General features: G+C 41.0%; 1 protein-coding gene across 5 annotated transcripts in view; it reads right to left on the bottom strand.

The window, feature by feature from the left end:
* mcf2l2 (MCF.2 cell line derived transforming sequence-like 2) overlaps positions 1 to 18,233 on the bottom strand; it is a 99,919-nt gene that overhangs the window by 12,121 nt on the left and 69,565 nt on the right. For 3 of the 5 annotated variants that reach the window (XM_068593185.1, XM_068593187.1, XM_068593188.1), the window contains exons 26-31: positions 13,974 to 14,010; positions 13,779 to 13,876; positions 10,103 to 10,198; positions 4,385 to 4,486; positions 1,715 to 1,786; positions 1,162 to 1,272 (exon numbers count right to left, since the gene is read on the bottom strand). In XM_068593185.1, coding sequence (XP_068449286.1) covers positions 1,162 to 1,272; positions 1,715 to 1,786; positions 4,385 to 4,486; positions 10,103 to 10,198; positions 13,779 to 13,876; positions 13,974 to 14,010 — 516 coding nt within the window. The remainder of the gene's footprint in view (positions 1 to 1,161; positions 1,273 to 1,714; positions 1,787 to 4,384; positions 4,487 to 10,102; positions 10,199 to 13,778; positions 13,877 to 13,973; positions 14,011 to 18,233) is intronic. The other 2 variants (XM_068593189.1, XM_068593190.1) reach the window with 1 other exon arrangement.

The following is an 18,233-nucleotide window of genomic DNA, read 5'->3' as shown; positions in this document are numbered from 1 at the left end:
AGCTTTTCACATACAGTGACTGTATTACCTCTGAGTGATCCTGAACTTTATGGAATACTTAATGATATTTCCGGATTCTGAAGGAAGAGTTCAGGCCAAAATTACAAGTTCTAAGCTTCCTTGAAAAACTTTGCTTTCAAAAGGGAATTATAAATGAAGGCTTGTGCGCAAGACTTGCAGAACTACTTCATATGTGCTTTTCTGTAACTTTGCTGTAACAGACGCAGATATGAAAACCACACTTTCTGATCGTGGTTTTAAACGATATTGCGTTGTATTGTTTAGGAGTAGAATTATAGATCCGACCTCAGCTGAGCTGCGGGAGTTTCTTTGTCTCTCAGTTGTTGGGTAAATGCAACAGTGAGTCAAAGTTTAGCACGCCAAGCTTGACAAAAACAGTGCTGGTGTGCCTGTAGCCCCACCAGGTAAATCATAATGATTCATGGCGTGAGACTTGAACACGGGAGACCACGGTCAGCGCCTTTGTTTAACCATGGCGGCCACAATCTTCACAAAATATTCTGTTCTTTGCCCTTATTCTGAAAAATAACACATGTCTTTCTTTGACAAAAAATTTAAAGTCTTTTAAACTCAAAGCTGATTTGAAAAGTTGGTTTGTGTACAATGCACAGAGCTGGCAGGAAGGAGACTGTGGGAAATAAAAAAAGGTTGAGATGCATATTCTGGATGCGCTGTATACATGTACAAAGATTCCTAACAAATATCCAAACTGAACATGAGTTGACATCACCAAAATTAATTACTATTGAATAATCATGGCTTATGAGTGTACATATGAGCGTAGTCAGTGATTTGGCCACAAAACACTTGGACAGTGCTGCACAAGCTCTTTGGAGTCATTTGATGCTCATGGCTGCTAAAAAGCTGAGATGGAACTAGACGTTTATATTCCAGCATATTTCTTTCTTATTTCTTTGGAAAGAAGAAGAAGAAGAAGAAGAAGAAGAAGAAGAAGAAGAAGAAGAAGAAGAAGAAGAAGAAGAAGAAGAAGAAGAAGAAGAAGAAGAAGAAGTAGAAGTTACACATCACAAGAAAAGCACTGAGCCAAATAAGACAGCACATATTATCAATCAAAGCAAAGTTAATAAGGTATCAGAACTAAAACCTAAAACCACACAAATGAGTCCTCTGTGCGGTTACCTGGTTGCGAGGTGGATCTAGGCACAGCGGGGACGCCACCTGCAGCAGCAGCAGTGCTGCTGGTCATGCTTTGACGTTTCCTGACTGCAGCCATAGCGCCACGCAAAGTATCTGGAGGGAAGCCAAGCGCTTTACACCCTTCTTTCCACATCGTCACCCACAAACAAAGTTTAAATGTGAAGGTCCTGATGTACAAATCAAATTAAATAAACTCTCTATCCAACACTACTCATGCAGAAATCAAACCAAGTAGTCCACGGGCCTAAAAACCAACATCAAAACCAACACCAACACACTGCACTGAGGCTCATGCACAAACGCCACATCACAAATCACGAGTCAATGCAGCAGGCAAGAAACGCAGGAGAACGAGCACATAAAGATGTGCACATATACACACACTCACACAAATACACACACATATACACACACTTACACACACATACAAACACACAAACAGGCTGTGCCTAATAAACCAAACAGTGCGTTAAAAGGCCCAGCATGCTTGGAGCCTGCACATCAAAGACATGACGTATCTCTGCTGTTCCTGTACCTTCATAACCAAACGGAGTGGGATCACTCTTTATCTCGTGTCTCTTGCTCTTTATGCTAGCAGACAGGGGACCTGGCCGGGGGACAGAGCATGCAACCAGAAGCTTTATTAGGTACTGACATTCGAACAAGAAGGCAGACACACAGCATTAAACCACAACCCCCTTTAGACATGACATCTGTGACATGAAGCTCCCATCTGGTAAAGTGAGGGCTTCCCTCATTCACACGTTTCGTTGATGTGTTCCAAATGACTTTATTCAGATTATTATGGAAAGAGTCTCAGTTCCAAACTCTCATTGCCATCATGAGGACAGATGTGAAGAAAAACCAGCCGCAGATGGTCGTAATAATTATCATGAGACTCACACCTTCTCTCCGACTCTCATATTCTGTAAAAAAAAAAAAAAAAAAGCCTTTGCTGGATATTCATACACTTTAGGGTGAGGATGTAAAATTGTATTTCTAACGTAAGATTGGCTCAAAGGTATCTTGTTTAAACTGTTTTTATTGAAAAAATATACATGTATACACATGTACATGTTGACACCAGGGCTTTTTTTCTGTAACATTCAAAGTTGTTTTCTATGTTAAAGGCCAATAATAACTATTTCATATTTAGTGTTTTATTGAAATTATGGAAGCCCTGAGTGATAAAACTAAATTCTGGTGATCCAGAGTAAGTCTGGTCTAAGAGGTTTTCTTTCCTGTGTTTATAACTCAAGAGCAGGTGGAAAAATGCATTTCCAGGACCATGATACAAAGGGATTTTTTCTTCCACGTAAACAGGTAAAAAACTAAAGGTTTTGGCAGGTACACTTATTTTGCAATTGCTTTTATAAAAGAAGTGTTGACCACAAGGCATGTGAAGTGAGTTTCCATGCACTCTAAACACAATATTGTGTGCTTATAAGTTATGTTTAATGCTGTAAGTCATAAAGAATATGGACAAGTGGTGAACTTCAGCCTCGCATGACCACAATGGTCAATATGAAAAAACACAGATAAATTATCAACATACAACAATCAGCTGTTTTCAAAGATTAAACTTTTAAAGGTTGTCCTGGCAAAACTTGTTTTATCTGTTCATATGTCATAAACACTAATCAGGCTTCGAAAATGGAATTTCTCATTTAACAGACTTCAAATACAGAAATAAGGAAAAAATAACCTTTAAATATATTTTAGTTTTTAACAAGGTTAGGAATGATTGATTTCCATCCACGGCCACCTTGAGTAAATCTTTATGACACAACAATGTACAAAAAAAGGACATTGTGGCACATAGCATTGGTACAGCAGTGTGCGTATGTGTGTGTGTTTGTGTGTGTGTGTGTGTGTGTGTGTGTGTGTGTGTGTGTGTGTTATTTGACCAGTGAAGGGTTATATTGTCCTTGATATCAGCGCCCACGTTGGATGAGAATTATAATAAAAGGCCAAAAAGCTAAAGCCACATTCCCAACTCCAGAGCATTTAAGCACCCATGTGACCCGCAGCTTTCACCTCGGCCTCACTGCAGCGCGGCAGAGAAATACAATAAAGCAGAGGACAGGCCGAGTGGAAACAGTTCAAGGGGAAACTTCAATATCGCTCTTCATGCTGTTTTTAATTCCTCCCCTGCCTCTGCCCGGTGCAGAATGAACTTCTCATCTATATTCCTCTAGTAAATTGCACTTCTGCTGCCACTTTGAATGTCACCCTGCGTTCCAAATGCCACCTTATCAAAATTCTTATTTCCTTACTGTCGCTTTTTAAAAAGAATATGTGCGTTGGTTCATTTGCAGCTTTTTTCTTTTTTAATACTGTTTTCATTCTCGTCAAAGGCTTGACTTTCTCCATGCATCTCATACATTTCAAGAGAGCGGTAAACGGGTAGAAGGTAATAAGGAAATGCCTCTGCACAGTTTCCTCACTACAGATTTAATTTGAGTGTATGTGTGTGTGTATTTTCATGACTAATGTAAAAATGTATGAAAATCACAAAGCTTGTTGAAAAGCAATGACATGGCAGTAACTGAAGGGCAAAGCACTTAAACACGGTTCTTTAATCTTTTAATTGGATGTACGTTTGCTATCAAAAAAAAATTCTATCTCAACATATATATATATATATATATATATATATATATATATATATATATATATATATAGAAGTAACATTTATCTCACTGAGATATGCTGCATGAACCTATGTCCACTGTATAATTGTACAGCCTTGGGTTATACACCAAAGGGTATCTTCATCTGAGAAAAGGGATGAAGCGGAGGAGGGGTTATATACAGATTATATAGAACTTAAATCTGTTAACCTCAACAGTTATTAATGCCCAACAACAAAACATGCAACTGATATCTGTATTTGAAATATCTCCAAGTGCCTGAATGTACATTGTGATGCTTTGTTCTGTTTTGTGTTTGTTTGTGTATTGTGGAAAAGACAATAAAAACATTTGTCCAAAAAAAGAAGAAAAAAAAAAGGTCTCCCCTTACTGACCTTCTTATTCAACACTGCAGAACCGCCATAACTAATAATAATAATCAGTGCCGAGTAAGCATTGTTTTCTGCGTTCACCCGTCTGCTGTGTCTGGTGCACGTGAAGTGTTCAAGAGTGTAAAAGCAGGGAAATATAGAAATAGCAAAACGTGGAGGCAGGAACACTTTGTCAGATACCTTTTGTGCGCCGTTTGGCGAAGGAGGAGGAGGAGGAAGAGGAGGTGAGAGAGGAGGCGAGAGAGAAGCGGCGGGTGACTGCTGCCTCCTTAGCAGCAGGCTCTACAGCCGGAGAGAGGAGGAGAGAAAGGGATGAAGCAGAGGAGGGGTTATATACAGATTATATAGAACTTAAAAATGAAATCATTATGGTATGAGCAGTTTATCTGAACCGTGATCAAACAATACGAAGCACTTTGAAGTGAAAGCCATGAAACAACAAGCAAGCAGGAATGAAGGCGCAGGAAATGTAAGACACAACAGAAGAAGATGTCAGATCTTTCAAGCTCAGTTTAAGGTCTTCCTCAGAGGATGGAGTTTGCTCAGGTCACATCTCCATGACAACTAAGTAAGACATGTTGATACCCGTTTCTTCACAATCTATTTCTTAAAGTGCAAGTTGAACATTAAAGAGTGACATCCACCGAATAATAAACACAACAATACAAAACTGTAAAGAGAATGTTTTCATCCTCCAGACACAATATTGTATTAATCTGTAGAGTATGAACAGTTCTCATTGGACGCCGTTTCTATTTGATTGTTCAGCTGTTGAGCACAACATGAATGCAATCTCACTCTATAGAGGCGGCCGTATGGATCTCAGGGACTCTGGGTAATAATATTGCGGGGACACATATGTATAAAGGGGCTAAAAGTGCCTCATATTTTATGATAAAACTTCAGTACGGGATCAACATGTGCTTAATTATGCATCTACTCTTAAAAACAAGCTGTCAATTTTGGCCGGGATCTTTTTTCTTTCCATCTGTCAAAAAAAATGTGTCAGAACCATTTCAAGTTTGTGTTTCTGTGCTGCTCATTCAACCCTGAGAGGCTGATGTGTTCGGCTCTCTTAAAAGCATTCCTGTTTCTTACGGGTGGATTTCTCCATGCACTCTACACTAGCTACATATTGTTAGCAAGTTATGTAAACATATTGAGATTATGGGATAGTGGTGCACCCATTTGTGGCTAAAACGAGTATTACTGTTTAAAAATGTTTTTTATATCCTGTTTTCTTCTGCATTATGTCTTGATGCTTTTAAAGGTTTCATGTGAAGGACTTTGAATCACTTTGTGGAAATGAGATATCCAAATAAACTTGCCTTGACTTGGAAAAAAAAGGCTATTTTTACACCTGTTCTCATAGAGACAGAAAATAGGTTGATCCTGGAAAACCTTTTTTCTTAAATAACAGACTTTCTTTTTCTCCCTTGACTCTCAGAGCTCTCATAGTGAGTTGATTATAGTGAAACAGAATGAAGATGACAGTTTGATGACAATTCACTACTCTAGAACATCACCCGGCCCAACAGCACTGCAGAGTCACAGTGGAGGAGCGGTGGAGGAAATACTAAGGTTTAGTACTTAAGTAAAAGTACCCAGGAAAATAAAAGTAAAAGTACTACATCAACAATCCTACTTAAGTAAAAGTAAAAAGTACTTACTTTTAAATTTACTTTAAGTATTAAAAGTAAAAGTACCCACGCAATGGGTTGTCTCTCAATGTCTAGAGCTGTACCATTTTGTTAAAGAATGCAGATATAGCTCCTAGTAATACTTATGCCTCTACAGAAGTCACAACTAGTAATAATTAAAAGCAACCAAATTAAATATATATATTTTAATTTTCAAAAAGTCAGGGACATTAACTTAGCATAGCAAGAACTCCGCTTACCTTAATGTGCTTCTTTAAATTCAAAGGCAAATGCTTGAAAGCTAGCAACAAATTTTTTTGAGGTAGACAGGAAAGGCACGTTGATTATACACGTATGTGTTGCTTATACACATATTTTAGTTTAATTGTTTATTACAAATACGTTTATAATCGCGTGTTTGTATTATTGTTTTCTTGCTTTCCCGCTGAATTCAAGCATATTTCAATTTCTAAACAACGCGGCGGAAAAGAAAAGGGGCGGCATGAGGCCGGTAACGGGGCCGGTCTGAAGACCACTTGGCCGAAGGTGTCGGTAACGGCCCGCGTCGCACCGGGGTCCGGGCTGGTAACAGACCCTGTCGCCCAAGGTCTGGTCTTCTTTATGTCGGGTTGTTTGGGAATTCAGCCCAAAGCCGGTGATAAACTCTATCTAGTGCAGTAAACTCACTGCAGTATAACACAGACATATAATCAACGTATTTGTAATACAGACGTAATCAGGGAGAAAATATGTTTATAGTCAACATAATTGAAGATGCGTTTTTGTTCCGGGGGAACGTAATTTGTAGGAGAGAGCGTTGAAATAGGTCAGTTGGTCACACAGACCGGCGAGCCCGCAGCAAATAGGTGTTATTGTTGGGCCACGGTGTATTCTGGGAGGGCGCCCCTCCCCCCTTTCTAAAAGTAAAAAGTATGCACTATTATTTTTACTTAAGTAAAGTACAGACACGTAAACATTTACTTAAGTACAGTAACAAAGTAAAAATTCTGTGTTACATTCCACTACTGGAAGGGAGCAGCGTTCACTGACTTGTGAGGAAGTTTTATATCCATGGACATCCGTGTAAATGATCCAGTTGAACCCGGTTGAACTCGGTTGAACCTGGTTGAACCCGGTTGGAAACCTGCAGGCTGAACTCCACCTCTCTCACTTGTGTCAGACTGCTTGAGATTCACAGGAGGGAGCAGACAGACTGGCCCTTAATTCCACTCCTTTCAAACACATGGGCTTATTGCATGGAGTACTCCTCTTAACGGGGACTCAATTCACCTGCCAACAACTCACCATTGATTTTCATCTCATAGAGCAGACAGAGTATTCATCGCTCAGGACTGTGAAGCTCAGAGTACTTGATGAGGACTAAATATATATCAAGCCATTACAATAGAGACACGTTCATCTGGCCTGGAGTTCATGTTCTGGTTATTAACTGCCATAGCAACAACTAAAGCAACAGATGTTAGTACATTAATGCATTCTTCATGAAGTAGAAGGAAAGCGCTTTTCTAGAAGATAAAAGACGAGGCTTGTATAACAAATTGCGAGGAAGCCATGAATTTGAAATATCCTTTAAAACCATGGACATCAGTCTTCTTCTATAACGGCCTCCACTCTTGTTACATGTTGGACATGGCTTTAGGGATTTCCTCCCATTCAGACACTAGTGCATTACTGAGTTCCCACTGTGATGTTGGGTGATACACACTGGCTCAGGGCTCTGTGCAGGCCAATGAAGATCTTCTTCACAAAATTGTAAATGTTGAGATGTCCATATATCTTTGGCCATATAGTTTTCCTCCTTTACATTTCCACTTATTCCACCTGTACCAAAACCGTCACGTCATTCCTACCAGCTCCAGAACCGCCTGATGAGTCATTGAAAACAGTTTGGAGGGGGCAGGGACTTTCAAAAAATACTTGTCAGTGATTTGATTAACACCTAACAATCCCACCATCATTGGCGTCTTTAGGATTTTGACACATCCGGGGCATAGCCTTGAAAAGTGTAGTAGATGCCGAAATTTTTTGGAATAGAAACACTCTTCACATACCCTACAGGTACCTGCTCTTCTGGACTGAATTGAATTGACACATTTCATGAAAAAGAAAATAAACAAGATGGTTGGACGTTATACCCTCACATTAACTTAAGCTACTTTCCCCTCCAGAAGAAACCCAAGCTTCATTATTTGTAGGTACACAATTCTCACACACTACAATTGCATTTACAGGTAGATGCTAATGATAACAGAAAGTTTTTTTTCCCCATGTCATATCAACTGGTAGTTCCAGCTGCAACACTCTTTTCGAAATTATACATTTTTAAATAATTTCTATTCCCATTACCTCTTTAATTCCTGACCACCTTTGGGAGGAAAATATGGAAATCTTTTTTGTAACATCTTGTTGTGCTACTACCCAAAGACAGCAGCTAGCTGTTGTGAAGTGCGCCTGCTGCCTGACGCTGTTTTGGGTGAATGACGTCTTGTGCGACCTGGAGGTGTTAGTGCCAAAGCCAAAGTAGTGCCTTTTAAAAAAATATATATTTATAATTGTTACTCAAACCTGTCCAAAACACTGTGGAAGCATCCACATGAGATAACCATAATTTGAGGATGTGATCTTTAAAAAAATTAAAAAATGTTTTTTTTTTTTGAAAATTAATATTCGGGGCTAATTAAAAAACATCCGGGGCTTTAGCCCCGAATGTTTTAGTCTAGGGACGCCACTGCCCACCATCATTAAAGTCCATCAGGAGGAGAGTGAAACGCCTTCAGTGTTGTTCTTTGCTCTCCAATAAACAAAATACTCTCCAGCTCTGATACAATGATGCTATTGCAGCATGCAGGCTAACTTCTGCAGGTGCTCTCTCCTGTCTACACCACAGCTTTTAGCTCCTTACAGGATGATGGACTGGTTTGGTTGGAACATCAACACATTACTTGAAGCCTGGCGAGATGGATTTAGGTGAAATCTTGTGATATTGCGAGAAATTACGTAAAGTGTGAGGCAACCGATTTGTTGCTTGACTCTTCTACTCATTCTCTGATATTGATTTTGCTTTGCCGTTGTCTCATTTTCTGTTAAGCTACTTTCAAACGCATTTTAAGCATTCTACTTTTTGGCACTTTGATTTTATTTGACAAGTTACAATGGAGGCGGGATTGAGGGAACCCAAATCCACAGAGTGGTTAGAATGACGCAACTCTGTTGTTGCACTGATTAAGTGAATGGTGTGGAAATGTACACTACGAGAGGAATTTTATTAAGACACATGGGGGAAATGCTGGGTTGCATTAACAGCAAAAAGGAGCTGAGAAGAAAACAGGGAGAACTCTTACTAAAATACGATCAAATATATTCTTAACACAGGAAATAATGTTTCTAATGTACATTAAGCCTGATTCCAAAACAGGGCTGGCTCTCTCCATTTGCATTCAAGCTAAATTGAATGTATAGTTCTTCCACTTGGAATTTAATTTGTAGTTAGAAGTTTCATAAAACACATGTTGTGCTTCCCTCCTTTCGGCTGTCCCACATAATGAGTCTCTTTAGGGGCCCTCACTGTGTGGAATGCAGACCGGCCAACTGCTGCGACGTGGCGAGCTGAGCTTGGAATCACGGTGTCCAAAAATGTTAAAACTCCTCTAAATGTCAAAAGGGGCTTGAATATTAGAGGGTGACATTTAGCAGAGTGCTGCGCGGCAGAATTTAGCCTCGCCGCGGTGTCACCGGTGCCGGGACGCAGATTGTCTCCCTTTCTATCATTCTGTCTATCTCCTGCTGTCTCCCTGCCTTCAAATGCCGTCTCTTCAGTCGCTCTCCGTCCCTCACTTTCCTGAATCACAGCTTCGAGCAGATGCAGAGGATACTGACGCGAGCAGAGAAAGTGGAGTGGAGGGAGATGTGGCCTTTAGTCAGCTGACCCTCTACAAGCGCTGGGTCGCACAGAGAGACAACCACGAGATACCCGCCGGCACATACATCCATAGAGCAATTGAGAAAGAGAAAGAGGAGGACCAGAGCAGTGATGTGACTAGAGAGTGGAGGCTGAAGAAAGGACAGACAAAAGGTAGAAGCTGGGCAGTGCAGAATGATGACAGTTATCACGATGATGTCACATGAAAGAGACACAGAACAGACGATGAAGGCCGGTGCGTCGACCCAGATGAGACGCCATCGGTGGTGATGATCACGGTGAAGGTAGCGTGAGTAAGCGCTTGCATAGTGCCATTACCTGCTGGAAGAGACCTCCTGTTGGAAAGCCCCTGCAAGGTGAACCGTGTCCTAGCGTTAGCAGCCGAGTGGCCTGATTGGCCGGCTGAAGCATCGACTGAGTGGGAGAGCGAGAGGGAAAGAGAGGGAGAGTGAGAGGGTTTAGTACAGAGGGAGAGAGGAGAGAAGGCCTGGTGAGTGTCAGTAGCGACGACAAAACAGCACTTGCTTTCCTTGATCCCCAATAGTTTGTATGTTTGGCACTTCTTTGATCTTTTTTTTTTCATTCTCACAAAATGTGCCAAACTGCTCGGTGCAGCAGTCAAACATTAGGCTAAATAACATATTCTGCCTGAGGATATGACAAACTATTTTATCATGATGATTCTTTATACGTGGTTATTTCTGTTGACTAAGATGATTCGCTTCAAATCTTTATAAAAAAAACAGTAAAAGATTCAAAGCATGATGTTAGAGGAGAGCTGCAAAGAATACATAATAAATAAATATACAAAATATAGAAGGAAATGTTGAGTAACTTCAGGTTAAAAGTGAAATGTAGCTCTAAGGAAATAAGAGTGGTTCACCTCGACTACTGGGTCCATATAATAAAAGTTGCAGCAATCTTTTTAAATAAAAGCAGGGTGAAAATACACAAAGTTTACTCAACCTGCTGAAGCTCTGAGAGACAAAATAACACTGTTTGTGTGTGGCGTTGGCCTGGTGTATGCTAGCTGCCTGTGCGGAAAAAACAATCATAAATAAGTGCAGGATGGAGCTGTGTGTGCTGCGCTAAAGGCACCTGGCCCCACCGAGCCTTGTTCTTCCACAGGTCAGACCTCTCGTCCAAATATGGCCACTTTTGGCTCCAAAAAAAACATATGGTGATGACCATAATGCCAAACTCCAAGCATCAAAACAGCAGTCCACAAACCAACAGGTGATGTCACCCTGACTATAATAGCATTATTTTTATAGAACATCCAGATGCAGATGAGCTTATAATATCAGGTGTGAACTCAGCAGACACCAACAGTCACATGTCTGGACCCACTGACAAGCCAACACCTCCTGAATAATCTGACAAATACTGACACATCAGGAGTGTGTGTGTGTGTGTGTGTGTGTGTGTGTGTGTGTGTGTGTGTGTGTGTGTGTGTGTGTGAGATCAGATCGAGTGAGCTTATCGTCTTACTGCTGTCTCTGTTTGTCTTTCTGTTTTCATGCCACTCCGCCTCTCCATCACCGCCCAGTTGTCACAGCTTCATCAACCTTATCAGCTCCATCAGCCTGCTCAGCTTCATGCGTTTCATCAGCCTCATCAGTTTCATCATCCTTATCAGCCTCATCAGCTTCATCATCTTCATCAGCCTCATCATCTTCATCAGCTTAATCAGCCTCATGAACCTCATCAACTTCATCAGCCTCATCAGCTTCATCAGTTTCATCAGCTAATCATCCTCATCAGCTTCGTCACATTCATCGGCCTCATCAGCTTCATCAGTTTCAGATGTTCCTATCGAGTATACTCACCAAAGACTAGGCTTTATTAACATCTGTAATAAAAAAATATTAATCCTTCATTTGCTTTAATGCATCATCCATAGCAGAAAACAGTCTAAGAAGAGAAACGGGAGCGGTAGAATGAAAGCAGAGAAAGGAGAATAGATGGTGTGGTAAAAAAAACAAAAAAACAGCAGAGAGTAGAGGAGGAATAAAATGTTAAAATAGAGAAGACAGGGCAGTGGGTAGTAGAGACAGAGGACTAGAGGAAAGAGAGGAGGAGGGAGGTAAACAGAGTCAAAGAGAAAGAGAGCGAGAGAGGGGAGGAGGTGTGAATGGATGTGAGCAGACAGGTACGGGTCTGGACAGTTGCTTTTGTATCACTGACCCGGCACCCATTAGAGGGGTGAGACCGAAAACAACAGACGCTGTCAACTGTCCCTGACCTTTACCTTCATACAGGCAGTGAGTATTGGAAGAGTGGGAAGTATGTGTGTGTGTGTGTGTGTGTGTGTGTGTGTGTGTGTGTGTGTGTGCGTGTGTGTGTGTGTGTGTGTGTGTATGTGTGTGTGTGTGTGTGTGTGTGTGTGTGTGTGTGTGTGTGTGTGTGTGTGTGTGTGTGTGTGTGTTCAAAGGCAATTCTAAGCAAGAGCAAGGCTGAAACAGAGAAAAAACAAATGAAGAAAGCAGAGAAACAAATTGTTTTTGCCACGAAAATGTGTGCATCAACGCAGTTTTTTTTAATATAAATGTGGAAAAACTGGCGATACGCAGGCAACAGACTCTCTCACGAGTACGCCTTTCTGTTTTTTTTTCTGGTGTGTGATGTCCGTCGTCACAAACAGGGTTGGTAAACAGTGGAAATGTTACTCAGTTTATTTATGTGTTAATTATTCAGTCTCTTTTCAAACTCCTTGGCCACTAATGAACCATGTTCCAGCACTGCTTCGAAGGAGACAGACAAATTGCGTGGCTGAAAATGACAAATGTCGCCACTAAAACCAGCTGCAAGCACAAGTGTGGATTGAAGTTGTTCTCACACAGAAACACATTTTTTAAAGATTTCGATAGCTTAATGTAGACGGAGTCTGAGAGATAAGCATCGCACATCACACAGCAACACTATATCTGCTTTTATAGATATTGCAGAGGGGTTTATTTTGATCTTGACTTAATTCCAACAAGTCTCAAGTGTCTTTGTCTGCCTGTACAACTCACTAACTGCTGCATTACTTATTTTTAAGGTTGGTATGAATCAACTCTTTAAATTGGAAATATAATCCTCTTTCTATAGTCTAAGTTGAGGCATGAGACACATTTCATTACAGTTAGTTTAGCACTTATGATGGTGTTAAATTCATAAGCGCGTAAATTCATGCTGAAAGCTTTGAACTATCTACAATTCATAGAATGAGAGCTGTAAGAGGAGACTAGACTGTGACCTTAAAACTCTGTGTGACCTCGCGCAACAGCTTGCATTTAACTTGTAGTTACAGAGAACACCATTGTGTCCAGTTTATTTCTGCAAGGCACACACACTTGTTTAAAGTAGACCAAAGATTCAAACCCAATCCTCTGGGGATACGGCAATGTGGTACAAAATGTAGATTTGGTTCTGGGCCCAGTTCAACAATCAGCAAGAGAGTTTGTTTTTGAGCAAACTCTGAATCGGCTCCGTGAGCGCGTGTTGTCGGCCATGTCCGGCCTCCTGCTCGCTGCATCGCACGTTTGAGTGAACAATCTCCTGCCAGGGGCTTGAAAGAACAACTCAAGACCCCATTCTCCGCTTCACATGAGATAACAGCTAGAGATAGAAAGGTGACCAGCCCAGACACACACACACACACACACACACACACACACACACACACACGCTCAGGTTAACGCATCCCTAGACTGTTGATATTCTCACTCACTGTAAAGGAAAACCAAGAGCTTTCGCACAAGTGTGAAATTGTACTTGTCATCTTATCCTGTTTTGCGGTTGACAACAACATGTCAACCACAAAACAGGATAAGGTGTGTGTGTGTGTGTGTGTGAGAAAGAGAGAGAGAGCATGTGCTGTGTCACCTGGCCTTTTAGTTCTTCTACACTATGCTGCAACCCTTAATTTCCCATTGACAGTTCCTAAGAGTTAATCCAGAAGGTAGTGGGAAGTTATTCTGGTTGGAGTCTGTTCTGAGTGACCTCTCACCTCTCTTCTGCCTCATATTGGGGCTGGGGTTGGCTCTCCTGAAGCCTGACTCGGGACTCGATGAATCGGACTGCCTCAGCGCCATCTTACGCACATTCCTGCAGTACAGGGAGCATTGGCACCACTTTCATTTGAGTTATTGTTCTTCTGCTGAAAGGAATGATTATTTAATTCTGCAGCTTGTGAGATGCTGACCTCATGGGGAGCCCGTAGATGTTGAGCTGGCTGGCTTCTGTGAACACAAGAGAGACACTAGGTTTTACTATTCATCAAACTGGAGCAGTGTTTCTTCAGTGACAATTATCCAGGGGACTTTTACAGAAATCATTTGTGAGCATTCTCTGGTCGGCCGACTCAATGATTATCGCCTGCAACTCAAACTACGTGGTAATGATTAGGGATCAGACAGAATCTGGTTCCTTCTGAGAGAGATCAGTCATCATTCAACAAAGCATAAGAGGTTACAACAACATGCACACTTCCAGAGTTACAACAAGGGGTCAATGCTAGAGGGCGATTCCTCCTGTTGCTCTCTGCAGCATCTTTACAAACTGTCTTGAGAAGGCTTTGCCATCAGTACACTTTACCCCAAGAACCGTTCATGTGAAAATCAACTCCAACAATTGAATGGGATTCAGAGTAGAGGTATTTCTTGAAGTGTTCTAAGCCTGAATTATTTCCAAGTCAATGAACTCAGTAAACATTGTATACATGAGTTTATGGTCTTAATGTGTAGCTTCAAGTCTTCTTTTTAAGTTTCTTTAATTAATAATGATAGTCCTTTTAAAGTCAAGTAGACCATAAAGCTGGGCATGCTTTAGGGTGGGGCTACTGTGATAGGTAGGTTGCCAACAGAGCCATATACGGCGTGTCTACCACAGCGTAACTCCTCTGCAGTACACGTGTGGTCATTTTCATTCACTGGATAGAAAAAAACAAGATGGCGTTGGCCAGAATGCTAAAGGCTTAAGGCTTCAAACCGCATTCCACTAACTAATGGGTGACATCATGGTGAGTAGTCTGCTTCTTATATACAGCGATTTAAAGCGAGACAGTAGACAGGAAGTACTTTCTTCCCCCCCCCCCCCTCTCTCTCTCTCTCTCTCTCTCTCTCTCTCTCTCTCTATATATATATATGTATGTATATTCCACCAAAAAGCTTCATCTCTCCTTATCTCCTTCCATTCCAACAGTTCTGAGTATCCTGATGCATAACATCGCCCAAACTGCTGCGTCAACTCCGTAAGCTTCTTTTATTTGCCTGAGAGAAATCACATGGAGGCTTCTGTGAAGACAAAAAGAAACATCACGCTGAAGTCACCGGGGAAACAGCTCCGCAAATCAACGCCTAGCTTAACAAGGAGCTTCATAAATGCAGCGTTAACAGAACCGTCCCGCCAGAGGACTGAGCTGTGGGACAGGAAACCTGCAGAGAAGGATCGAGTAACATATCAGCAGACGTGAGGCCACGGCCAGATGCATAGCTCATATGAGTGAGATACCAAGCTCTGACCGAGCTCGCCTGTCGCCTCCTATTCCAAGGGACCAATGAAACTGTCGCATAAACACAGGCTCAGCATGGAGCCCTTCCATATGCTCCAAATATTGTATTCAGCTAAATGGATGTATTTTCTCATCATGGATCTACCATGTTTTATTCATAAAGGCAGGTCACATTGTGGCGCGTGCAGCCAGCGACAGTCTGAGAGGAGAACCCAAGCAGGGAGCAGCGGTGAGGCGTAGTTCCAGACAGGCTGGGTAATGTCAACATGACAGACATGTACTCATCATGCACTTCATTCTTCAGCTCCCGGCTCGCTCACACGGCTACGCTCTGCATGTGTGCACATGGCAACACGCTGAACCCACAGCTCTCTCTAGTGGACCAACTTCAACAATTTTCCTAAGTATTTGATTGGAAGAGCATCTCTCTTCATTCTAAAGATACTTAGTGACAGAAAAGACAGCATAATACAAATTATTTGAAGAGATTTGTTTCAATAGTGCAACACTCGGCTTCAATGCCAAAAATCCACCCCAATAAAATCCTATGCTCTCCTGGGTGAAAGTCCTGTGTTTGTTTCTGTACATACATAAAGTATATCACCTTCCATTATAGTCCATCTCTTCCTCAATTATCTCCTTCTCAGCCACCCCCCTCTTCTTACAAGCCTCTCTCTTCCCTTCTGCTGCCTCTCAGCCTCGATCTCCACCCCGAACATCTCCTCTCTCTGTCTTTCTCTTTGTCTCTCTCAACTCATCATTCCGCCTCCCTCTTCTCTTCTCTCCCCATCACTTTCAATCTCCTCCCTCTCCTTTTCCCACACCAATTTCATTCTCCCTCTCTGTCTTCCCTTCACCCTCCTCACATGGAGTCAGAGGTGTAAATCACACACAGCACTGGACCGTCAGCCTCTGCTCTCCAAGCTTCATGACAGGGCTGCTGTGTTATTAGTCAGTCTGCTCTCTCTCTCACACACACACACAGACACACACACACTCCCACACAGGCGGGTTGTCAGACAGGTAGAGTGTGCAGCTCACACCAGGGTTCTCCTGTCAGTCAGGACTACAGAGTGGAACTGTGGACGAGTGATGCTTACTGGTACAGAGAGGGCCGAGAGAGGGAGGAACACACAGGGAAAGAGAGGCCAGTGGACACAAATACACAGAGACAGGTGTGTGTGTGTGTGTGTGTGTGTGTGTGTGTGTGTGTGTGTGTGTGTGTGTGTGTGTAATTTTGTTAGAGCTACGACCATTCTTAACAATTATTAATTAATCTATTGTTAATTTTGATCGTCCAGTTTAGTCAATAACATGTCAGAAAGTCTCTCTCTCTCCCTCTCTCTCTCTCTGTATATATATATATATATATATATATATATATATATATATATATATATATATATATATATATATATATATATATACATATATATATATATATATATATATATATATATATATGTATGTGTATATATATATGTATGTGTAAATATATATATATACGAGAGACTAAATGTCATTTTTACTATTATTTGTGGAGATCTGTCACATTACTAAATTGTTTGAGTGCAACTTTCATGTTCTAACCACTAGATTAATAAAGCACATAGTGATCTTAATAAGTTGACTGGATGAGGTCACAGCAATCTATCTGCTGCATTGGAACATGACATGCTTAGTTTCAGATGGGTATAGTTGGAGTTCTTTGTCAACACTGTACTCTTTTGTTCCCTGATCCCAGGAGGCTCTGCTCTACCAAACCCTGACTGCTACAAATTACGTTTATCTGCAACTCATTTGAAACCGGAGACACTTTTTGTCTACAACATATTCGAGCGTTTCTCTTCGACACAATGAGAAGGAATTTGCATTTCTGGCAAGTGTCAGTGTCGGTACTAAAGGCTTCGGTAACATGCTCACTGACAATGTATTTCATTTGTGTTGTGTGAAAATATCCAGTGCTGCGATACAACATCCATTCATCTCCATTCATGTCATTATGAACTCTCTGAATGACTATGTGAATGCGCTCTCAGCACCAGGTTAAGGTCCGGCAGAGGTTTATTACAGAAAAGTCCTGTCGCTTCATTCAATAATAAAATGTTGCACGTAAACATAATCCAGGCAGCGATCATGTTTCTTACAAAAAATGCTCAAATATCAAGTATTAAAAACAGACTATTCTAAGCTACATGGTTACTGTAGACGCTATTTACCAACATGTTGTAACTGGTCATAGGGCGTCTCTCTGTCAGACCATTAGCATCCCAGTCTGGACGTCTGGGGAGCCCAGCCTGTCAAACTGTGACGGTCACTGGATCCACCCGTGATTAGATGGATGGATGGATGGATTGATGGATAGATAGATAGATAGATAGATAGATAGATAGATAGATAGATAGATAGATAGATAGATAGATAGATAGATAGATAGATAGATAGATAGATAGATAGATAGATAGATGGATGGATGGATGGATGGATGGATGCATGGATGGATAGATGGATAGGTAGATGGATGGATAGATAAAAAGATGTATGTGGTTAGATGGATAGATAGATGGATAAATGGATAGATGAATAGATAGATAAATGGTTAGATAGATGGATGTATGCATAGATGGATGGATGGATGGATAGATAGATAGATAGATAGATAGATAGATAGATAGATAGATAGATAGATAGATAGATAGATAGATAGATAGATAGATAGATAGATGGATGGCTATATGATGATAGATGGATAGATAGATGGATATATTCTGATAGATGGAAACAGATAGATAGATGGAAGGATATATGATGAATAGATGGATAGATGGATGGATACATGATGGATAGATGGATGGATTTATGATGGATATATATATATATATATATATATATATATATATATATATATATATATATATATATCCCACAGTTCAAAGACATGCAGCTTAAATC

This window comes from Clinocottus analis, unplaced genomic scaffold (genome assembly GCF_023055335.1).
Source record: "Clinocottus analis isolate CAN_PGR_092001 unplaced genomic scaffold, fCliAna1.0.p SCAF_29, whole genome shotgun sequence".
In the NCBI taxonomy this organism is placed as follows: Eukaryota; Metazoa; Chordata; class Actinopteri; order Perciformes; family Cottidae; genus Clinocottus; species Clinocottus analis.
This window is presented reverse-complemented; position numbering and strand designations above follow the sequence as displayed.